At 47.0% G+C, this 24473-nt stretch overlaps 1 protein-coding gene across 8 annotated transcripts in view; it reads left to right on the forward strand.

Annotated features, from left to right (window-relative positions):
- TNS3 (tensin 3) overlaps positions 1-24473 on the forward strand; it is a 313618-nt gene that overhangs the window by 52361 nt on the left and 236784 nt on the right. For all 8 annotated transcript variants that reach the window (XM_074379714.1, XM_003930795.4, XM_010341376.3 and 5 more), the window contains one exon: positions 8472-8586. In XM_074379714.1, the coding sequence (XP_074235815.1) occupies positions 8472-8586 (115 nt within the window). The remainder of the gene's footprint in view (positions 1-8471; positions 8587-24473) is intronic.

The raw sequence follows: 24473 nt of genomic DNA on the forward strand, positions 1-24473 counted from the left end.
TTAAATGTATATAGAACCTTATAGTATAGTCTGTTAAATACAGTGGTGGTTCTGTCTTGGCTGCAAATTAGAATCACGGGATGGAGTTGGGTTGAGGGGGTTGACAACATTCCAGTGTTCTGATTCCACCTCCAGGTAATCTGATTTAATTGGTCTGGGGTGGAACCTGGGTCAGTTGTTTTAAAAAACTGCCCCAGTGATTCCTATGAACCGATAGATGGGATAGCATTTGGTCATTTACAAGAGCTGTTAAGAAACAGGAGGAGGAGAGTATTTTTTTCTGTTTAAAAGAGATTGTGACTTGTCTTGGGCCACAGAGCTTGCAGTGTAGGTATCAGAACTTACGTGAAGGCTTTTCCTTGGTTCAGGACACGGTCCCTTACTTGACAGTCATGACCAGATCAACAAAAAGACAAGGAGATGCTTAAGTGACAAGACTGCTACAGGACTGCCGAGGAACCTCAAGTGAGCAGGGAGGACTTGGCAGGGTGAAGCTAGAAATAGTTGCCAGAGAAAATGACAAGTTACCAACATTCCAGACAGCCAGAATAGCAGGGCAAAGAATTGGGATGGTCCTGAAGCTTGTTTTAAAGTTGGAGTGGTGGTGTTGGAATCAGACCTCCGCCAATCCCAGTTCTTTGGTGGTGCTCATGGAGTTCTCAATCATGAAGGATTCTAAGGCCAGTGATTAGTTATGTCTGCTATTGGTGAAGGAGTAAGGAGGTGTGGTCTGCGTACTGAATATATGCTTTTCCTTGGAAAGAGACGGTAATCAGATCTCAGGAGAGAATTATCTTTTTTGAAAATTAGAATTCATAGTGTTCATTCAAAACCCTGTATTCTTCAGTTTTGTAGGACTTCAAGAGCACATTTAAAAATTATGTTATTTTATTTTATTTTATTTTTGAGAAAGAGTCTCACTCTGTTGCCTAGGCTGGAGCGGAACGGCGGGATCTCAGCTTACTGCAACCTCTGCCTCTTGGGCTCAAGCAATTCTCCTGCCTCAGCCTCCAAAGTAGCTGGGGTTACAGCAATGCACCACCACTCCCAGCTAACTTTTGTGTATATATATACACACAAAATATATATGACATGTGTGTATATATATATATATACACACATATACATATACATATGTATATATATATATACATATGTATATATATATATTTTTTTTTAGTAGAGATAGGGTTTCACCATGTTGGCAAGGCTGGTCTTGAACTCTGATTTCGGGTGATCTGCCCTCCTCAGCCTCCCAAAGTACTAGGATTACAGGTGTGAGCCATGGCTTCTGGCCCAAGAGCACACTTTTTTTTTTTTTTTTTTTTTTTTTTTGAGACTGAGTTTTGCTCTTGTTGCCTAGGCTGGAGTGCAGTGGTACGATCTCGGCTCACTGTAAACTTCGCCTCCTGGGCTCAAGCGATTCTCCTGCCTCAGCCTCCTGAGTAGCTGGGACTACAGGTATCCGCCACAATGCCCGGCTAATTTTTTGCATTTTTAGTTGAGATGAGGTTTCGCCACGCTGGCCAGGCTTGTCTCAAACTCTTGACCTCAGGTGATTCACTTGCCTTGGCCTCCCAAAGTGCTGGGATTACAGGCATGAGCCACCATGCCCTGGCAGCAGGGGTGGTGGCCCCAAGAGCACATTTTAATTGACATACAATTTAGTGTTTTTGCACTGAAGAGACGTTTTCAAAGTATTTTAGAAAACATATCAAATTGTACACTTCACTGTGTGCAGTCCTCACAGTTGTTTTGGTGTGACTAAGTGATTTGCATTTACACATTCATTTTAGAATCAGTTTGCCAATTGTTTTTTAACCAAAAAAAGCCTGCTGGGATTTTGATTGAGATTGTGTTGAATCTATAGACTAATTTGGAAGAATTGCACCTTAATTATTGCATCTTCTAACCTCTGAATATGATATAGCTCTTCAATTATTTAGATCTTCTTTAATTTCCTTCAGCAGTGTTTTGTGGTTTTTAGTTCATATGTCTTTCACAGCCTTTGCCAGGATTATCCTGGAGTATCTAATATTTTTGGTGCTATTTTAAGTGGTAATTTTTTTTTTTTTTTTTTTTTTTTTGAGACGGAGTTTCACTCTTGTTACCCAGGCTGGAGTGCAATGGCGCGATCTCGGCTCACCGCAACCTCCGCCTCCTGGGTTCAAGCAATTCTCCTGCCTCAGCCTCCTGAGTAGCTGGAATTACAGGCACGTGCCACCATGCCCAGCTAATTTTTTGTATCTTTAGTAGAGACGGGGTTTCACCATGTTGACCAGGATGGTCTCGATCTCTCGACCTTGTGATCCACCCGCCTCGGCCTCCCAAAGTGCTGGGATTACAGGCTTGAGCCACCGTGCCCGGCAAGTGGTAATTATTTTTTATTCCAATTTCTGAACATTCATTGCTGGTATATAGAAATACAATGAGTTCGTATATTAATCTTGTATCTTTCAGCTTTGCTAAATTCACTTGTCAGTTCTAGAAGTTTTCTGTAGATTTCATCAGATTTTTTTCTGCATAGACAGACTGTCATCAGTGACAAAAGGAAGGTTTACATCGTCCTTTCCAAACTGGATGCTTGTTATTTCCTTTTCTTGCCTGATTGCTCTGGCTAGAATCTCTAGCACAATATTAAGTAGAGGTGTTGATTGCAGACATCTTTGCCTTGTTCCAGAACCTAAAGATAATGTATTTAGTGTTTCATCAGTACGCATGATGGTTGCTGTCAGTTTCACATAGATATATTTTATCAAGTTTAGAAAATTCCTTTCTATTCTTATTTGACTGAGAGTTTATATAAGGAAATGAAAGTTGGATTTTGTCAGTGGTTTTTTGGCATCAATGGAGAAGGCCATGCAGTGTTTTTCTTAAGTTTATTGATTGGTCTTTGAATGTTATAATAAATGAACTTTGCCTTCCTAGATTAATCAAGCCCAGCTTGTCTAGAAGTATGTCATTTAATTTCCAAATATTTGAGGATTTTCCAGAGATAATTCTGTTTCTGTTTTCTAATTTAATCCTATTGTGGGCAGAGATCATTTTTAGTTTGACTAGAACGTGCTGTTTATTTAGATTTGTTTCTCCCAGAATATGGTCTACTTTGGTAAACCTTCCATAGGGATTTGGAAAGAATGTGCTTTCTGTTGCTGCTGGGCCAGGTGTTCTATGCATGTTAGTTAGGTGAAGCTATTTGATAATGTTCAGATCTTCTGTATTTTTGCTTATATTCTGACTGTGTTTTTCATTGCTTATTAATGAGGCTGTATTAGTTTTATAAGGGTGTCATAAGAAAATACCTTGGACAGTGTGGTCTACACAACAGAAATTTATTGTTTCACAGTTCAGAAGGCTAGAAGTCCAAGATCAAGATGCTGGCAGGGTTGGTTTCTTCTGAGGCCTCTTTCCTTGGCTTGTGGGTGGCTGCCTAATCTCTTAGATGGTCTTTCCTCTGTGGCATGCATCCCTGTTGTCTTTTCCTTTTCTTATAACAACACCAGTCATGTTGGATTAGGGCTTACCCTGACAACCTCATTTAACCTTAATTACCTAATTAAAGGCCCTATCTCCAAATAAAGTCATTCTGAGGGTTAGGGCTTTAACATAGGAATTTTTAAGGGGACACAATTTCATTCATAGCAAGGAGTAATGAATTTCTGACTGTGTTTAGACATTGGTCTGTTTCTCTTTGCAGTTCTATCAGTTTTTGTTTCATGTATTTTGAAGTGTCTTTTTTTTCCTTTTTGAGACGGGGTCTTACTCTTGACACCCAGGCTGGAGGGCAGTGGTGTGATCTTGGCTTACTGCAACCTCTGCCTCGCAGATTCAAGCAGTTCTTCCACCTCAGCCTCCCGAGTAGCTGGGATTACAAGTGCCTGCCACCATGCCTGGCTAATATTTTTGCATTTTTAGTAGAGGCGGGGTTTCACCATGTTGGCCAGGCTGGTCTTGAACCTCTGACCTCAGGTGATCCACCTACCTTGGCTTCCCAAAGTTCTGGGATTACAGGCATGAGCTATCGGGCCTAGCCATGAAGTTTTTTATTGGGCGATTGTATTAGTCCATTTTCATGCTGCTGATGAAGACATATCTGAGACTGGACAATTTATACAGGAGAAAGGGTTTAATGGACTCACAGTTGCATGTGCTGGGGGAGACCTCACAATCATTGTCAAGGTGAAAGGCACACCTCACATGGCAACAGGCAAAGAGAGAGAGCTTGTGCAGGGAAACTCCCCCTTATAAAACCATCATATCTCATGAGAACTACTCATTATCACAAGAACAGCACAGGAAAGACATGCCCCCATGATTCAGTTACCTCTCACTGGATCCCTCCCATACCACATGGGAATTCAAGATAAGATTTGGGTAGGGACACAGTCAAACCATATCAGTGATTAAATGTTTAGGATTGTTATGTGTTCTTGAGGAATCAATCCTTTTATTATTATGAGAGGACTTTCTATATCCTTGGTAACGTTCTTTGATCTGTAGCCTACTTTGTCTAATATAGCCACTCCAACTTTCCTTTGATTAACATCAGCATGGTACCTTTTTTTCTACCCTTTGTCTTTTTAAAAAAATACATAATATGACGATTCTTGTTGACTTTTAATTGAGCTATTTAGACTATTCATATAAATATGATTATTAATATGGTGAGGTTTGAATCTGTCATCTTGCTGCTTGTTTTCTATTTCTCATACCTATTTTTTGTTCTGCTTGTCTTTTATTTCCTTTTGCCATTTAGATGAATTGAATAATTTTTATTATGTCATTTTATCTCTCTTGTTTGCTTATTACCTATACTTTGTGATTTTAGTCATTGCTCTAGGGTTTTTACTATACTTCTGTAACATCACAGTCTACCTTCAAGTATTATATCTACTTCATGACTACTATGAGAGCCTTATAATAATGTTATAAGTCTCCTTGGGGTGTTCATTTTCTAACTGGAAACCTCTGTGGCCAGTGGCACCTTTGCCTGAGTTCTTGTCCTGTGTCCAGGAAGAATGAGGTACACAGACAGGCGAAGGATGAAGAAGATGAAGATGAGCTTTATTAAATGTTAAACATCCAGAGGAGACCCACAGTGGGTAGCTCGTCTCTGTAGGCAGGTCATCCTGACCAATGCTGCTCTCAGCAGAGAGGAGGCCCTGGAGAGGGTAGTTCTCTTTGCAGCTGGTCTTGCCCTCTTGTGGTCTCTCCATTCTCTCTGTCCTCTCTCTTGAACCTAGAAAAGCCTTCAGTGGGGAGGAGGTGCCTGCTCATTGGTCCATGGGAGGCACGTAGCATAGTTAAAATAACCCTTTTAACATCGTTGCCTGCTAATTCTAACATCTCTGTCAGTTTTGGGGCAGTTTCAGTTGATTGATTATTTTTTCTCATTATAGGCCGTGTTTTTCTGTCTCTGAGTGCCTGATAATTTTAGACTAGATAGCCAGACATGGTGGTTCACACCTGTAATCCAAGCACTTTGGAGGCCAAGGAGGGAGGATCTCCTGAGGTCGGGAGTTCAAGACCAGCCTGACCAACATAGTGAAACCCCATATTTATTTTTTAAAAAATATACATAAAATAAAAAAGAAAAAAAAATTTAAACTAGATAGTAGACACTGAGAAGTTTACTTTGGTGCTAGGTATTTTTGTGCTGGATATTTTTTTGTACACACACACACACACACACACACAGAGCCGTGCATGGGCTCATCAGTACTCAGCTGCAGATATTTTTGTATTCACACACACACACACACACACACACACACACACGGCCGTGCATGGGCTCATCAGTACTCAGCTGCAGATATTTTTTGCATTCACATACACACACACACACACACACACACACACACATACACGGCCGTGCATGAACTCATCAGTACTCAGCTGAAGATATTTTCTGTATACACACACACACACACACACACACAGACACACACACACACGGCCGTGCCTGGGCCCATCAGTATCCAGCTGAAGGCTTGAAGGGACCTTCTGCAGGCAGGCAGGTCTTCAGAGCTCCTTGCAGCTGTCTGTTCTGTGGTACTCTGTCTAGCAAACCCTTGTTGCCTTCTTCTCCCTGGACTCTGAGCGCCTTCTCCCAAGCCCAGGCAGTACTCTGGGCTCAGCCTGGGGTCCCTCTTCCTTAGCTGCAGCCTGGAAGCTCACTCAGGGCAGCAATCTAGGGGCAGTTGTGGAATTTGCCTCATTCTTTCTTGTCTCTGAGGTATCACCATTCTCCATTTCCTTTGTAGTGCCTTGTTTTCATATACTTGGCACAATTTTTTGGTTACTTCAGGTGAGGATAAATCCAGTTCCTGGTACTACATCAAATCAGAAGTGGAAGTTCATATATAGTAGCGGGGCTACAGGCGCACGCCACCATGCCCAGTTAATTTTTGTATTTTTAGTAGAGACAGGGTTTCACCATATTGATCAGGCTGGTTTTGAACCCTTGACCTCAGGTGACCCAGCTGCCTCAGCCTCTCAAAGTACTGGGATTACAGGTGTGAGCCACCTGCCCAGCCCTATAGGTTTTTTTTTTTTTTTTTTAAATAAAAATACTATCACATAGCTTAACATTGTTTTACCATATCTTGAACACTATGTTACTAACATCTTTCCAGGATTGTGTCTTTTTTTTTTGAGATGGAGTCTTGCTCTGTCACCCAGGCTGTAGTGCAGTGGTGCGATACTGGCTTACAGCAACCTCCGCTTCCTGAGTTAAAGCGATTCTCTTGCCTCAGCCCCCAAAGCAGCTGGGACTACAGGCATGCGCCACTACACCCAACTAATTTTTGTATTTTTAGTAGAGACAGGGTTTCACCATAATGGCCAGGCTGGTCCTGAACTCCTGACCTTGTGATTTACCCGCCTCAGCCTCCCACAGTGCTGGGATTACAGGCAAAAGCCACTGCACCCAGCCAGGATTGTTTCAGATATATATATGTATTCAACTTTCTTAGAGGTCTTTAGACAGTAAAATGTGAGAATCTTAGGCATGCAGCTTAATGACTTTAAATATGGCTATCACTGTGTAACCATCACCCAGAGTGGGAAGTCAAACACTTTCTGCACCCAGAAACCCTCCTCATGCCCTTTGTAGGCACTACACACACCCCTCGAGGTAACCATTATTACTTCTCTGAAGGTAGACTGCCTGCTTATGAACAATCTGTAAGTAGGGTCACTCACTGTGTACTTCTGCACCTGGCGTCTCTTAGTTAAAATAATGTTTTTAGATGTTCATGCATGTTGTCACATGTGGTTTGTGCTTATATATTCCTGAACAGTATTCCATTGTATGGATATACCATAGTTATTTTTTAATCTGTTCTCCTTATGATGGACACTTGGGTAATATAAAGCTGTTAGGACCGTTCTTGCTCTTGTGGACATAGAATTTTATTTCTTTTTAGTGTAAATAAGAATGGAATTGCTCAGTCAGAGGATAGGTGTATGTTTAAGTTAATAGACATTGTCAAACTATTTTCTAAAGTAGTTGTACCATTCATTCCACATTCTAGACACTATTTCATCTTTTCAAATAAATTTAATTATTCCAGTGGGTGAGTAATGGCTTCAGTGAATCCATATGGATATTAGGTGTTGATAGAATCCATGGTCACATATCATCAAATAGATATGATTGGTGCTTGACTCTCAAAGCAAATTGAATTCTTATAAGGTTATCATGTAACTGTGAGCCTTGGCTCTGCAAACATGAATAGGCGGCTGAGCATTTCATTTTTCCAAGTGCTAATGCTTGTAATTGTGTTTGAGGAAGAACCACACATGTATCACAGGCTGGACTGTCTCTTCTGCAGAAGACCTTAGAGAGACTCAAGGGCTTAGTGGTGATTCTGGAACATCTTTCAACCAGGAAAGCCAGTTGACTTCCTCATAACGTAACTGTGCTGTTTGCTAATTAATTCTTCCAGAAGAAAAAGGATTGAGAGTCTAGAAGGGTATGTGGATTATTTTGTCACAGAATTTGTGGCTCTATGGCTCAAGTCTGGAAGGGAGTGCATTTTCTTTTCTATTTTTTTTTTTTAAGATGGGGTTTCACCATAATGGCCAGGCTGGTCTTGAACTCCTGACCTCAGGTGATCTACCCACCTTGGTCTCCCAAAGTGCTAGGATTACAGGCGTGAGCCACCACGACCGGCGGGAGTGCATTTTCACATCATGATGTTGGTTGATGTAGTGTGGGGATTGATGAGTTGGGTGAGAGTGAACGTCTGTCTAGGACTCTGGAATTGGGAATGTTGACAGGGTATCCGTGGCTCGTCTTGGGAAGTTTAGATCACCAGGATGGTTTTTTTTTTTCTCTGTTTGCTTGCTAAAGTTCCTGTTTTTGCTCTTTACAAATTCCACTAGATTTATTATCTCCCAAAAAGGAAAAGAAAAAAGAAACCAACTATGAGAGGAAATGCTGACAGTTTCTTCCTTTACTTTTTCAGCCAGAAGAATTATCCTCGAGTCTGCACACTTTTAAGAACAAGGCCTTCAAAAAAAAATCCAAAGTGTGTGGAGTTTGCAAACAGATTATTGATGGTCAAGGCATTTCATGCCGAGGTAAGTCCGTGTTTATGATTCTCTCACTGATTAATCCAAAGCAAAACAAACAAACAAAAAAAACAAAAAGAAAACTTTTTTGGGGGAGTTTCCGAAAGTTAAATCATGGAATTCCCCTTGTTAACTTATGTGTCCCCGTTACCCCACCTTACTTAGCAGGGGCCAACCGTATTTACACAGATACATGCTCATGAGGACATTTTTACAGAAAGAGCAGATTTCCTCGATGGGAGGGGAGGCAGCAGTGTGTAAATTAATCACTTATTCTCTGGTCTGCTCTGAAGTGTCGATAACTCAGTTTATTTAATTTGACTTTCAGATCTCTTACTCAAGTTTGCAAGTGAAATTTTTCTGTCTTTAGAATTAGGGTTCATTTTGGTATGGCCTCCTTTCAGATCTTGTCACTAAGCTAAGCCACCAGCTTGGCTACTTGATGTTTAGACGTCAAGTAATGAATGGAACTTGCTAATTCTTTTGTGACTGTGCATTAATAAATCTAGTATGAGACGTGTGATTTTAATGAATGCGGGAATGGTTGGGGGCAGGGCTGCTGGGTGGACCAGTGGGGTACACCCCACAGAACATCTTTGAACCAGAAAAGCCAGTAGACTTCCTCATAACCTAACTGTGCTGTTTGCTAATTAATTCTTGACTAGACCCTTGGAGAGTGCTGGGGTTTCTCTTTGGCATCGTTTTCATCTGTGGGGTTGGGGATTTCCTTTAGAAAATGTGCAGAATCTCAGCCTGTGGGCTTCTGTGCTGTTGGGACCTCCCGCTCAGTGCCTTCCTCCCTGCAGCCCCTGCAAGTGGTCCCTCATGGCTGCTTTAGAGTAGGGTGCCTATGTTGGAAAGATGCACGCATCAAACCTGATGGGTTGCGGATGTGACCTGGGGCCTCTAAGGGGCCCTAGGGATTCTTTTACAGTTCAGAGGCCTGAGCCTGGGTGAGAAGGCTGGGGTGCCCCTCCTCCGACTCGGTCCCTTGGAGAAGTCTGTGCTGAGGAATGTGTTGGATGAGTGGTGGGTACTGGGGCCACCCTGGTCTCTAAGTAGAAGCCAGAGACCAGGCAGCCATCTATGTGATTCATCTAGATCTGCATCCAAGGCAGAGAACAGGGGCTACAGTGTACTCAGAGCAAACTGATGTGACACCCTGTGATTCAAAACCTTTTTTTTTTTTTTGAGACAGGGTCTTGCTCTGTCATCCAGGTGGGAGTGCAGTGGCATGATCAGGGCTCACTGCAGCCTTGACCTCCTGGGCCCAAGCCATCCTCCCACCTCAGCCTCTCCAGTAGCTACACTATAGACCTGTGCCACATGCCGGCTAATTTTCTTATTTTTTTCAAGACAGAGAGTCTTGTTATGTTGCCCAGGCTAGTCTTAAACTCCTGGCCTCCAGTGATCCTCTTGCCTTGGCTTCTCAAAGTGCTGGGATCACAGGCATGAGCCACTGTATTTTAAGCCCCTGTTTGGAAACGGCACTGCACTGGGTGGTATTATGGTCATCTGTGAATGCCATGGGCTGTCACTGACCCTTTCCCTGCACAGCTTGCTCAGTTCAAGAGAGCCATGTCAGCCAAGTGTGTTGGCCCTTCTGTTTGCGCCTGCAGGTGTAAGGTAATGAGAAATAGCACCGATGCTCTCTGACTGGCGTCCTCCGTCAAGCTTGTTCCAAAATGTCTGTGGGCAAATACAGCAGCCCCTCCATGTCCCACCCTACAGGGTCCAGTAGGGGCTTTGTGCCTTTCTGGGAACACGGCAAAAATAGAAGTCCAAGGAGTCTCTCCGTCTTTTAATGTCACCCTCACAGAAATGCTCGTATTTGAAAATTTTAGTCTCTAACTATGACTCTCAAGTGTGAAAAGAAGGAAAAGGAAAGTCATGGTTGAATCGGAACCATGAAACCAGCAGCTCAGAGAGCCTGGGAATCAGAGCTGTCAGGCCTGGTGTTGATCCCTGGTCCTGTGCCAGCAGAGCTGTCGGGGGTGTGGGGAGAGCTGTCTTGAGCAGTGTGGCACCAGCAGGGACATCGTGGGCTTGTTCTCAGCTTTCTCACCCTGTGATGACATCTCAGGCAAAGTTGCACAACCCAGGGTTCCCCTTGAACTGACTTCCACCTGTCAGGTGCTGTGTGGGGACAGGTCTGATTTAGGAGCAAAGGTGGAGGTCAGAGAGAGCTGGGGCCTGGCCTTGCCCCTGACAAGGGCAAAGTCTTCTTGCTCAGGGTCTAGGACTTAGGGTAAGGGCTATTGCAAGGGCAGAAGACAGGCGCCAAGCACACAGCCAGCGTGTGGCACTTAAGTTTTCTTGCTGGTGTTAGGATTGCTCCCCAGGGAACCCACTGTGGGCGGCTCCACATGGTAGACGCCGCATGTGTGTTTGCTTAGCCTCTGCGGCACACATCCCTGAGCTGTAATCCAGCAGGGCAGCTCCGTAGACTCCGAGGCCTTTTGCACGACTTGACCACAGTGAGCTGGACTGCGCTGCATTGGTTATACCGCTTGGCGAGTCGTTTTTCCTTCTTTGTATAAACGAGAACTGAGTTTACTGAGGAGCTATCTCAGACATCCTTTTTAGTATGTCAGTATTCTGTTCCTGCCACCTAAGTAGTATTTATTATTTTCAAAGTAAACAGAAGCAATGAAACAGAAGAGCTTGGAGAAAGCAGAGCCTCCAGCTGTGAAACACGCAAGCCCGTCTTGGACGGCCGGGAGCGCCTGTCTTCTCTCTTGCTCTGCAGGAGCATCATCTTGGTGCTTTCTCCGGGTTGGGACTTGTTTCTCTTCCTCTGTCCTGCAGTTGCACAGACTCAAAAGGGCAAGGGAGGGACCCCAGATCGATCCCCCGGTTCCACATGAACTCTGTTTTGTGGCAGTTTAAATATGTGCTGTGTGGAATATTTGGGAGGGTTGAGGAGGCCCGGCAGAGTGGTGCATATGTGCTTGAGTGTGTGTGTGTGCATGTACTTATGGCTGTGTACGCAGTGCATGCATGCATGACTGAGTTCCTGCGTGTGAGAACATGTGAGGACATGCGGGTGTGCACGCTTGTGTTTGCATGTGTGTGTCTGTCAGTGCATTTGCTCAAGCACACAGACGTTCCGTGTTGTGAGGAATCCCTCCTGTTCAGGCCACTTTATAGAGGTCAGCACTCGATGACGTCCGTTATCTTATCTTGAGGGAGATAGAGAACGTGCATACGCACTGGGGTTGCTTTTGTTCTTAAAGAGAAGAGAGGGAATAAACAGTGCTCTATCTGGACAAGATGTTCAACAGGCTTATCTTGCTGTGTGTCATCTGGTCGTTAAGGAAGATGCAGTAAGCCCTGCTAGCTCCAGATAACGGTTTAAATTTCACAGCTTCTGGCAACATCCAGGCACTCATGAGAACAAGGCCCAGTGTGATGGCCCCGATCTATCGGTGTGTCTGTTGGTAAAGATGCTTTCTCACCAACTCTCGTTACTCTGGAGTTCTGCTTCGGTGTGAGGCAGTGTGACACCCAGAGCGTCACCTCCCGGGATTCAAAGGCCACCTTGGTCTGGAAGACCCCACACCTACTCAACATGGACAAGCAGTGGGGCTGCCAGCGCGGCCCTTGTGCAGCGTCATCTCTAGTCCTGTTGGGCTAACACTCCACTCCAAGAAACCCAGTATATCACTGGTGTTTCTCATCAGTGAAATAGATTCTTGGCCAGTGGAGGTAACTTTTTTGAGCCACGTCCTTTTTTTCCCTTGAAAAAACTCACTCATGGACAGCCATGCAGTTAGGTGACTTCATCCCTCTTCTCATGGCTGCCTTATCCCCCTCTTTTCCTCACCTCCTCCTACCCCACGGCTCACTTTCCACTGCAGGGACACGTTGCTGCTGCCATTGCCTTTTTTGGCTGGCTCCTGTCCAGGGGCACCCAGGGTGCAGGCGTTATGGGCACACAGGCACCTGCTCCCCTTGTGTCCCTGCCTGTGGTTCTGGGCCCCTCAGCTAAGATGGGGTGTCTTATCTAGAGGCAGTGGAAAGAGATCAGAATGTGGGCAGGTTCCAGTTCTGGCTGTGCCGCTTATACCCTGGAAAGCTTTACGAAGCCCATTTTCTCAACCCTAAAATAGGCATGGAAATGCAGACCCAGTGGTGCAGAGCTGGGAGTCAGGGAGGGGCGTCCGTGAAAGGGCCTGGTCTGCCAGGCCCGAGAGGCAGAGAAGGACCACCGCCTCCCCAGGGGAAGGCTGCTTTGCGCTGGCAGGCAGTGCTGCACTGCACCCTAGACGGGCCCCCTTCCAGAGGGCGCTGGTTCAGCTTCTCCCCAGAGAGTTGCCGTGAGCGTGCTGGCTGTGAGTCCTGGGGGTGGTGTGGTGAGACGTGCTCACCTTTCCAGCCTGTATGCACCCAGTGCCTGCATGCATGTTCGTGTGTGTGTGTGTGTGTGTCTGTGTGTCTGAATTCCTCCCTCACTCCTTGCTCTGCTCTTAGCCCCATAAGGTGAAGCTCTTCTTCCTTGAGCCTTCTGGGCTGGTGGGCTTCAGTAGGGACTGTCCCCATGGAGCCCTGGGTCCTTTCTTTGTGGTAGGTGGTGGCCAGTGCTCAGCTGCCTTTTGCAGAGGGAACTGGCAGAAGCTGAGGATGTGGTGGGCTCGGGAGGCTGCATGTCCTGTTGAGTTCATGGCAGGAGGCTCACTGTCAGAAGAAGGAAGGAGCCGGCCCAGATGAAGGAAAGCCTCCACCTTCTAGACCAGGCGTCCCCAAACTTTTTACACAGGGGTCCAGTTCACTGTCCCTCAGACCGTTGGAGGGCCGCCACATACTGTGCTCCTCTCACTGACCACCAATGAAAGAGGTGTCCCTTCCTGAAGTGCGGCGGGGGGCCGGCTAAATGGCATCAGGGGGCTGCATGTGGCCCGCGGGCCGTAGTTTGGGGATGCCTGTTCTAGAGGAAAGAGGGCCACCACCCTTCAGGGAGCACTTGCAGGCTCCATCCCCAAGGAGGGACCCTGACTCAAGGCATTGAGAGGAAGCAGCAGCCATGGACACCGTTGGAGGCAGAGGCATTCTGACTTGAGGGATGGGCCCACCTCTGGTTTCTGGCACTGCTGGCTTTAGGACGTGGTGGGGGTTGTGCTCTTGGGCGTGTGTGTACTGAGAGGCTGCAGACTTCTTCTGTTAGAAAATTGTCTGCCTTCTTCTTTCTGTGGGATTGTCTGCCTTCTTCTTTCTTTCTGCCCGACGTGTGCCATGTGTATGCTCAGGATGCTTGTGTCTCCCCAAAATCCCTATGTTGACATTCTAACCCTCCATGGGATGGTGGCATTAGGACTGGGGCCTTGGGGAGGTGATTATGTTGTGTGGGTGAAGCCCCATGAGGGGCATTAGGGCCCTTATGAAAGGGATCCTAGGAAGCTCCCTCGCCCCTTTGGCTGTGTGAGGATGCGGTAAGGAGGCACTATCTCCAAACCAGGATGTGGGTCCCCTCCAGACACCGCATCTCTGATGCCTTCACCTTGGGCTTGCAGCCTCCAGGACTGTGGGAAATAAGCAACTGTTTATAAGCCACCCAGTTTAGGGTAGTTTTTAAATAATAGCCCAAACTGACGGAGACACCATGTTTATGAGCATAGCTGTAAGAATTATGTGAATAAACAATAGAAACTCTTTTAAAAACACCTGTGGGATTCCATGTTTCAGCAGTCTTTTAGACGTGATTGTTTTCATTAGCTTTTTCAGAATCACTGAGTCAATGTGTGTGCTAGAGACCAGGAGTATCTGGGGATACTCCTGAGCCTGAGGTGCCGTGGTCTGTTGAGGTCAAGGCACCCTGTGGACGAGAGGTGTTGTGGTGCACGCTGAGGCGGCCGAGATAAGCCCCCATCATCAGAGCAGGGATTCTGGGGGATGGGAAGTTACACGGAGGCTGTAAGGCTGGCGTGGGGGCGTGGGTGGGACTGACAACCTGTGTGTGCAGAGGCTTGCGGCTCAGAGGTGGGCAGATCTGAAATGTGTAAGGGAGACATACCCGGGAATGTCACCTTCAAGAGCCCTTGGCCTTCAAAGGCTGCTGAGGCACAGAGACGTTCATTTTCTAACTTAATGCAAGCAACAAATCTATGATCTTGCTTGTCTCTGAGAAGGCAGGGTGATATAGTGTCCCCACTTTTGGGGGCAGGCACCCATCCCTGTTGATAACCTAGGACCCAGATCCACAGAATGGGAGAGCCCCTGGCCAGGCTCTGCCACCTGCCCTGCCTGCTGCTCCACCTTTGCTGACCTTCTTCCTGGAGGCTGAGTCCCATCTCCATTGCCCTGCTGACTTCCCATTCCTCCTTCCTAATCCAGCTTCCCCAGATCTGACCCTTTGCCTGCCCAGGCTGGGATGTCCTTGAGATCCACTCTCCTGTTTGACTCAGAGAATGGCTCTGGGAAGCCGTAAATCACCCAGTGGGAGGCACCTGTGCCTGCATCCTCATGGTGGCCCTTTTGAGGCTGTGCCCGCCCTGTTTGGTCTCTCCTGACTCCCCCAGGTGCTTTGAGAGGCTGGCTGCACAGGGCTCATTTTTGACCTTTTGCTGGACTGTGTTGCTCTGCCCGTTTCCCTCATCCTTCAGGTTTCAGCTCGAGCACCAGGTCCTAAGGAAGGCACCTCCCTGCCCTGTTGCTGCATCCCCTAGCATCTGCCCTTCCTCCAGAACTGTCCACTGCCAATGACTAGCCAGCCCTCTGGACGTTCACTGGGGCAGTGATTCTCTGCCCTCAGCTGGAGCCCAGGAGGCACAAGGGGCTGGCTCTGTGTTGTTTACCAGGTGCCTGTACACAGCGCGGACACCCCTGTCCTAAAGTGGAGTGCTCTTTTGTCCTGCAGGGTGAACCCTCAACAGCACGCTTTTACTGAGCAGGTGTGGTGGCTGGTGCATTTCGATGCCCATGGTGACCAAGGCTTCAAAGGGCTCAGAGTCTAGTAGGGTGGAGTAGTGAGTGGGAACAGGATCCTGTGTGAGGAGTGCTTTATTAGAGGTATTTACAGGCTCCTTGGGAGCACAGAGGAGGGACAGGCAATTCTCGGGAGGTGGGTGGGGCAGGGAGTGCGGGACATTGTCAAGATGACGAGGAACTCAAGGAACTCGCTGTGTTCTGATCATTTGTTTACGAATCTCTCTGCTCCCCTGGGCCGACTGCCCTTACTAGGATGCAATGCACTGCTGTCTCTCGGGCATCCTGAGTCTCGCAAAGGGTCTGGAGCCCAGTAGATGCACAGGGAATATAAGTTGCATGACAGTCCAGATGAATTTGTGACCTGACTCACGGATCTGTTCTGTTCTTCTCTGGCAAATCCGTGTCAAATGGCTCCAGCTGTTATTTCCAAAGTTCTTTCCAGAACAGTTGGAGGTGATGAGCCCCCCACCCTAAGGCCAAACCCAGCCCTACCCTGGGGTTGACTCCCACCCGGGCACAAGCCCTCCCATTGGACTTGCCCCATTTAGAGAGGTGGCAATACGACAGAATCTTCCAGAAGCTCCCAAAGCAGGAGGAGGCGCCCAGGCCAAATTTCATCTGAATAATTTCTGGTTGGTGTTGGTTATCAGATGGGAAGCAGCCCTTCGCTGCCTCTAAATTCTACTCCTGGGTCACAAGACAACTCCTTTCTCAGCCGCCTCCACGTGGAATTTACGCATGGATTTTAACTGAAATCCTTCCTGTTTTCTAACTCTGTGGCTGGGAAGAAGGCCTGGCCCCCTCCCAGATGTTTCTCCACGGTCTGGGTTGTCAGGATTTGAGGTTTCTGCATGCCAGGGATGTCTGGGTTGTGTTAGTTGATTGTGCTGGCAGATTTTGATTTATAAAACTCCCTGAGTAGTGTAGCCAAGCTCATAAATCCAAGTATTTGTTTTACAGTAACTGTGATCTGGAATTTTATGTTAAGTTGTGGGGTTGTTTTCTGTCGGTTTATTCAGATGGATGTAATGCTGCTCTCTGGGTGCTCACGGTCTGCGTGGGCATGGCGCCGGTGGGGGCAAGGACAACTGGCAACTTCTGATTCCATGTCCTCGAAGTCAGGGAAGGGGCAGTGCTGTGCTTCACTGAGCCTGCGTGGATATTGGCAATCCGGGGACGCTGGCAGGCTTGAAGTGTTAAGAAATGTGAGGAGCTCTGTTCCAGAGGATGGGGTCGAAGCCTGGCCTTTGCGGGACTCAGCCAGGTGTGCCCTGGCCTAGGGTGAGTGTGGCTGGGCAGGCTCCCCTATCACCCTCGCCCCTCCAGCCGGCTTACCGTGGCTAGCATGGGTCAGGTGCCTACTGTGTTAAGTGCTGGGCTCCCACACACAGGTGGACATCTGCCATCAGGCTGCTGGGCCAGTGAGGAACAGACAAGTCCTGGACAGTCACAGGCATGTGTGTGGGGTGACTGGGGTTCTCCGTAGGGTGCTCCTGGTTTACATGGTGATGAGTGGTCCCACCTCCGGGGTCTGCTCACAGAGTCCAGTGGGGGCTTGTTTCCTTCCAAACACATATTTGAAGTAGACAAGTACTAACAGGATTTCCTGAGTTAGACATCCGATGTTTTTGAGGGATTGGTACCATCTTCTTTCTTTCCTTTCATTTTGCAATATTCTATAATACCATCCCTTTGAATATCTGATGGAAATGCAGAGATGGTCTCCTTTGCTCCCGTGCCTTGTGTTGGAGGATATCTTGAATGGGGAGCAGGTTGACAACAACGTACAGACAACAAGGTGCATCCCTTACATAGATTATGTAAGTAATGATGTCAGGGATGGGAGCTGGCACCTGGGGTAGAGCAGCAGGCCGGGCCCCAGTGGGTCTCGCTGTCTCTGGGCTTGATTCTCCGGACTGTGAAGTGGACAGTGAAGCCTGGCTGGCCCTGCTCACAAGCTGTTAGGAGGAACATGTGAGTCAAGGGATGTAAAAGGACGCTGTCAGCTCTTGAGTGCTTCATCAAGACTACTCATTGCCACAGCTGATTCAGTGTCCTGCTTGTGAAGATTAAGGCCACCTCTATTGGTTGGTTGATTGATTGATCTTTGAGAGACTGAAAGGTTAAACCTGTGGTCTCCAGAGCCATACAGATGTGAGTTCAGACCTCAGCTCCACTCCCTCTCTGTGCCTCAGTTTCCTTGTCTGCCGCATGAGGACAATAACTGAAACTCATCCAGGGGTTGTGTGAGGATCACATTCATGCCTGAGCACGTGAACCATGCCCATACGATAAGAACCCCTTGAGGTGGTTAGCAATTACTATTGGTTGATTGTCTTTCTTGTAGAGATGGGATCTTGATGTTGCCCAGGCTGTTTTCCAGCTCATAACCTCAAATGATCCTGCCAACTTCCCCTCCCGGAGTGCTAGGATTACAGACGTCGGCCACTGTACCCGGCCCCAGTGATGATTTTTTGAGAAAAGAAAAGTGTTAATGTGGAAAGAATGAAAGAGAAAGAGTAAAACTGAATACCTGAGGATAAAAACTTCAAGAGTTTTAGGAGCGGTCATCTTGAAGTGCAGCTTGGTGCTCTTGGGCAGATGTGATGTGGGCAGGTGAGGATCTGTGAAGAGAGTGAGAACAGCAAATAGATAAGAGCGCGGAGACGGCCACCCCGTGACATCGGGCGGGGGACCCTGTGGACATCGAGTGCTGCCGGTGTGGGGCGGGCGCACAGCAAGGGCTGCCCAGGCTGGAATGGGAGCATCTTGGGCCTTATCCCCATCCCTGAGCAAGTGTCCAACAGAGCGTGGTCTGGGGGCTTTAACCTCCCTCTTGGGAGGCACCTGGCTAAGGAAGTGGTGCTGTGGGTGCTGTGGGAAACAGGCTGGGAGTAGCAAGAGCCTTGGGGTCTCCGCACCGCCAGTCAGCCTGCCACAAAGGCCTGTGCAAGAACTGGAGTTTGTGAGTGACCATCTTGGCTGACTGATTGTTGATTGATTGATTATTGACTGGTGAATGCTCTCAACAATTCATTTTTATAGCGCTTTTTGGGTGCTTGCCTCCCTAAGACTGTGTGACCCGGCTCCTTGTCACCTTCTTACCCATTTGCTGCCGTTTTTCTCCTTGTCCCTTCAGTTTTCTTGACCTGATACAGAACGTGAGTGTGGACCCCTCCCTCCGCCCTCAGGCTCCCGCTCCACTTTCCTGGCATTACTTCCTGTGCCTCAGGTAATCTGATCGAATCCAGGTTTCCTATTGATTTCCCTTTCCTCTTGCTCTGCAGTGTAGATTCATGAACGTTTTCTGTGTTCCCAGCCGTATCCAGGTCCAGACCAGTTTCTGTAGGTATCCAGGACATATTTATAGGCTTACAAAATGTTTCCGTTGTGGATGTTAATGAATACCTGTGGAATTAATGAGGGAATAAAGGGTAGAAGTATTTAGTGTGGTGAGTTTTAACTGGTGGTTAGCTTTGCATCTTTATAAACGTCTGGTTTGTTGGAGGTGGTGAAGGTCCCCTCGGGTGAGCTCGTCCCCTGCCCCTCCCTTACGAGACTTATCTGAGGCTTGCCCCGTGGGTGGCTTTCACTGGTGAAGACTGGTAATGACACGTTTCCTGTAGGTTTCTTTTGTCAAGAGCAGGCCTGCAGGGTGCTGTGGCTGTGGCCCTGGAGAGGTGAGTGTAATTTGAAGAGGGGCTTGTGGAGACCATCCAGGAAGACAGCTCAGCAGGGCTTCTGTTGCAAGGTTGAGCATTCTTATATTCAGGCAACATTGGCCAGGCTCCAGTAGGACCATAGAATTGGCACACCCCATGACATTGTGAAGGAAAAAGAGCCTGTGTAACTGTACCAGGCTAAATTGGTATAGAACACATGAACTATATCTGTTTTTTTCATTTAGATAAAGTTTTGCTCTTGTTGCCCAGGCTGGAGTGCAGTGGTGTGGTCTTGGCTTATTACAACCTCCACCTCCCAGGTTCAAGTGATTCTCCTGCCTCAGCCTCCCAAGTAGCTGGGATTACAGGTGTGCACCACCACGCCTGGCTAATTTTTGTATTATTAGTAGAGACAAGGTTTCACCATGTTGGCCAGGCTGGTCACAAACTCCTGACCTCAGGTGATCCACCCGCCTGGGCCTCCCAGAGTGCTGAGATTACAGGCGTGAGCCACTGCTCCTGGCCCACATGAGCTAGACTTTTATTTGTGTGTGTCTCTGTATCTTCACAGGAAATTTTTAGCCATTGCTCTTGTCAGCGTATTAGAAGGAGGACGGACCCTGCCCATTTCCTTCCATGCTGCCACATGTGTAGATGGGGCATTAGCGGGGTGGGGAGTGCTGCTTACTGAGTTGGAGTGGGACATAGTCATTGGGAGTGTAGACGGGGCAGAGGCAGGATGTGGGGACGCTGCTGCTCACTGAGCTGAGATAGGGTCCTGGTAGTCACTGCAGGTGTAGACGAGGTAGAGGCTGGATGTGAGGACGCTGCTCATGGAGTTGAGATGGGGTCCTGGCAGGCACTGTGAGTGTAGATGGGAGCCTATCAGAGTCTGGGATGGACTGCTCTGCAGAAAGCTGGGGCCCTGGATAATTGCACTGTATTTCTGCTCCTCGGTGCTGCAGTTTTAACAATTTGTATGTTAGAGTAGTTAATCTCCAGGATCTTCTCTTTCTCAAAACACTACGTAGAAATCTACATGGGAGATTCTGGGAAATCATCTCCCAAAATAGATGATTTCATAGTGTCCTCTACTTATAATTAACATATGTCATATACATTTGCATTTCGAACCCTTCGTGTACATGCTACCTAGAGACAACAAGGTATGTGCCTTACATAGGTTATGTAAGTAATCATGCATCACAGTGATGTGACATTTTGGTAGAGGTGTCCTTTCTTGGGCTTATTTCTGGGGAAGCAGCAGAGCATGGTGGAAGTGAGGTGGATGGTGAAGACAGCCTGCCGGCGTTTCTGCTTTGCCTCTTTCTGCTTAGAGTCATTGTGAGGAATAGCAGGGTAAATATACATGAAACACAGAGAACACTGAGGAGCTCAAGAAAGTGTTCAGTGGTGTCACTAATGACGACGCTGATGTGATGGTGATGAGGGTGACGGTGGTGACGCTGACGACGATGTTGTAACTGATGGTGATGGTAGTAACAACGATGATGGGGATGATGATGATGGTGGCGTAATGATGCCATGCCAGTGATGATGGTGTTGATGGGGTTGGTGATGATGACGGTATGATGGTGAAGATGGTGATGGCTAAGATCATGATCATGGTGGTGTAATTGATGGTGATGATGGTAACAATATGATGGTGATGGTGTGGTTGATGGTGACAGTGGCACTGGTGATTATGGTGACAGGGATGATGGTGATGGTGACGATGTTGAGGAATGGTGACAATGGTGGTGACGATGGTGATGACAGTGATGGAGTAGTCGATGGTGATGGTAACAATGGCAGTGGTAATGGTTGTGATAAAGATGTCGATGGTGATACTGATGGTGATGATAGTTGGAGAAGAGTTAGGGGCATATTCTGTGATGCAGTCCAGTATTTTTACCCTTCCTTTCTTGGCTCATTCTTGGACCTTCAGGCCCCTGAGTTTTCACATTTTAACCTATTTAAATGCAAATTTCATATGTGGCTAAGTTGGAAGAAGATTTCATGTTTTAAAAACTGTCACAGTAACATGTAAGGGCCCTGCCATCTCTACTCTTGGAACTTGAAGTAAGGGGAAGAAAAGCTAGAAATGACATTGAGCAATGGGCTTAGTGTCCAGTTGTGGTTTTTCTTATACTACTCAAAACCTTGCTGGTGTGCCCGTACCATCAGTTAGGACTCTGAGGCAGCCTGTTCTCACCGCGTGTCACTGAGTTCCCTTGGGTGGCCTAACATGGTTCAGTTGCCACTGATATTCCAAACTGGCTATATTTCACAGAGGAGAGAGGAAGGTACTGGTATGTGTGAGTCTTGGCATTCGGGTTTCGAGTAGATTGAGCCCCAAGAGTTACAAGTTCTGTGGGACTTGGTCCCTGGAAGAAGGTAGATGCAGGGAGGATCCAGAGTCAGATCACTCAGAAATGCTCCCTTTGTGAGAGATGGTTTTCCTGGATCTAATGGCGGAATCAGTGAGACGAGCATGGAATGAATGGGACAGAATGGCACAGGATAAAGAAGTGCCACACAAGAGAGACAGCTGCAGGGAAGAGCCCAGAGGAGATGAGAGCTGAGAAAGGAAGCAAGGAGAAAGCTGAGAAGGGAGACCAGAGGGAAAATGGGATGAAGGGAGTTTTGTAAGAAAGATTTGGCAATGGGCTATTCCACTCAATTAACCCAGCATTACTGAGCACCTGCTGGGAAAGGTGAAAGTGTTGTGTCCTGTCTCTGAGTCCATCACAGTCAACAATACACTAAGTGATTGCAGATGAAGGTTTGGAGATAGGAGGGCAGGTTGGTAGGGGTGTGTTTTTTAGCGCTTGCTTTGAGCCAGGTGCAGTATTAGGATTCCAGAAGAACATGATAGTTATTTAAGACTAACAAGGCAGCAATGGGGTCACAGGACCGAGGAGCGAATGTGGGCATTGGGTAGGCCCTGTCTCGCGGTCCCCGCCGTGGGTCAGTCACTCCCCTCCTGCTTTGTGGAGCCTGTTACTGGGACACAGAGAAGGCTGGCAAACTTGACAGTAGATGTGAGGAGAAGCACAGGGTGACTCACAGGCTTGTTGATAACTTGGTCAATATGTGTAGAGTGTTGTATAAAAGATTCTGACAACCCTGTAAGACAGTGGCCTGGATTCCCAAGACTCGTGGAGACGTTGTGAAGAATAGCAGTTCCAAGACAACATATAAAAATGTCGGCGTTTGCAAGCCAGACAGCTCTGGGCTATAACTGCTGCAGCGGGAGCCAGAATTCTTAAACATGAGTCTAGAAACCTTGTCTGACAGGGAAACTGATGTGCAGTTTTCAGACCGTCAGCTGTGGAGCGGAGTGTTCAGGCAAAGCCACCGGAAGTGGCCTGCCACACACCCGCTCAGATGCCGGAGGGTAAGCAGGGCTGGAGAAGGGACAGACTCCTCACAGGGAGCTGCTCTTGGTGGAGCCTACTTGCATGGAATGTTATCGACTCTCTCACTTGAGATTTTTCAGCTTTTCAGTTTTGCAAGTTGATAGATGAAAAGTGATGTCTCCTTTTTATTGTGTTTTTCATTCATGTGGTGATTGCATGAGGTTGAACATCTAAAAAAATACACAAAAGCTGCCTGTAGCATTTCTGTTTACTTAACAAAGTAGACTTTCAAATCCTTTGCTCATTGCTTATTTTAGTTAGATTATTTTACGGCGTGGAAAAGTTAGTTTATGCCTGTAATCCCAGCACTTTGGGAGGCTGAGGTGGGAGAATGGATTGAAGCCAGGAGTTAGGGACCAGCCTGGGCAATAAAGCAAGACCCCATCTCTGCCAAAAATTTAAAAATTCACCTGCACAGTGGCATGTGCCAGTGGTCCCAGCTACTCTAGAGGCTGAGGCAGGAGGATTGCTTGAGCCTGGGAATTTGAGGCTGCAGTGAGCTATGATCATGCCACTACACTCTAGCCTGGGTGACAGAGTGAGATCTCATCTGTAAATAAATAATATCTAAAAAATGTAAAAATCAACATTTTAAATTTCTATGAATTCACTATATGATGTATACTAAATCTTATATGTGATATTGGGCAGAACTTTTGTCAATTTCTAATGACTTTCGTCCTCAGAACAGGTTAGTTTCTTATCTTTCCACTTTGCACATTGCAAACATTCCAGTCAGTTGCTTGTCTAAGTTTGTTTGTAGCCTGTTTGTCATGCAGAAGTTGTCATGTTTGGTTCGTTCAGATCTACCCATCTTTTCATTGAGTTCCGTTCTTGCTCCTTGTTTTAGAACGCCTGCCTTTCTCCAAGACCACAAAGATGTTCCCTGACATTTTATTCTAATATTCATTTCTGCTTTTCCGATTCCGAAGTCAGTTCTGTGATTGATGCATCTAAAATTCATGTTATTTCTGCTATTATTATTATTTTCATGGGATAACCAGTTTTCCCAGTCTTATTGTCTGGCTCCTCCTTTCTAGTCTGCATTGCCCTGTCTCTCTCCAGTGTCAGTTCTCTCGTACTGATGAGGCCACCAGATGCGTCTGTCTTTCCCAAAGTTTATCACGTACAATACAGAGTGCGTGCATCTGTCAGCCTTGCCTTTTATAAGAACTTTCCCATGTGAAATAACTTGGGATTTTAATTTTTCAATAGCTATCTAATATTTTATTTGTAGAATTATATATATATAAAATTTTATCTTTTTATTGCTTAGGTAAATTTTTTTTTTTCATGGCAGAGAGGAATCTTGGCTATCACCCTGTTCTACTCCTAAGTACAAAAGGGGAAATGGGTGTCAGAGGGAACATGACTGGCATGGATACTTGGTGAGGGGATGGGGTGAACATCGTCCTTTCAGCTCCTGTGGTCTGTGGACACCGGATCCGGGTCCTGGTGTAGCTCGTGGTAGTTGTTTGCTTTAGTGGCCTCATGCATGTGGAGCCCCAGTTCTTGCACCAGGCAGAGTGCCTTTGCATATCAGCTCACTGGGTGTTCCAGTCCAGCTCTGGCAGGTGGGCTCTGCCCAGGTAGAGCCAGGCTGGCAGCTGATGTCACTACTTAATCTGCTCTGCCACTCAGGGCAGGCAGCTTCCGCTCTGTGCTTCAGTTTGCTGTTCATACAATGGAGCGAGAATGTGCCTTTCTCTCTGGTCCCTGTGGGAACGGGTGGAACAAGGCATGCAAAGCATGTGGAGCTGCGTGGGAGGCACCACAACAGCCAGTCACGGGGTTGCACAGATGGAGCCTCTTCCAGCCAGCAGGGCATGGGTCTTCTCCTGCTGGGGGCAGGTGCGGTGGCTGGCGGGCTCCGGGCAGTGCACCTGGG

Source organism: Saimiri boliviensis, chromosome 10 (genome assembly GCF_048565385.1).
Source record: "Saimiri boliviensis isolate mSaiBol1 chromosome 10, mSaiBol1.pri, whole genome shotgun sequence".
Lineage (NCBI taxonomy): Eukaryota > Metazoa > Chordata > Mammalia > Primates > Cebidae > Saimiri > Saimiri boliviensis.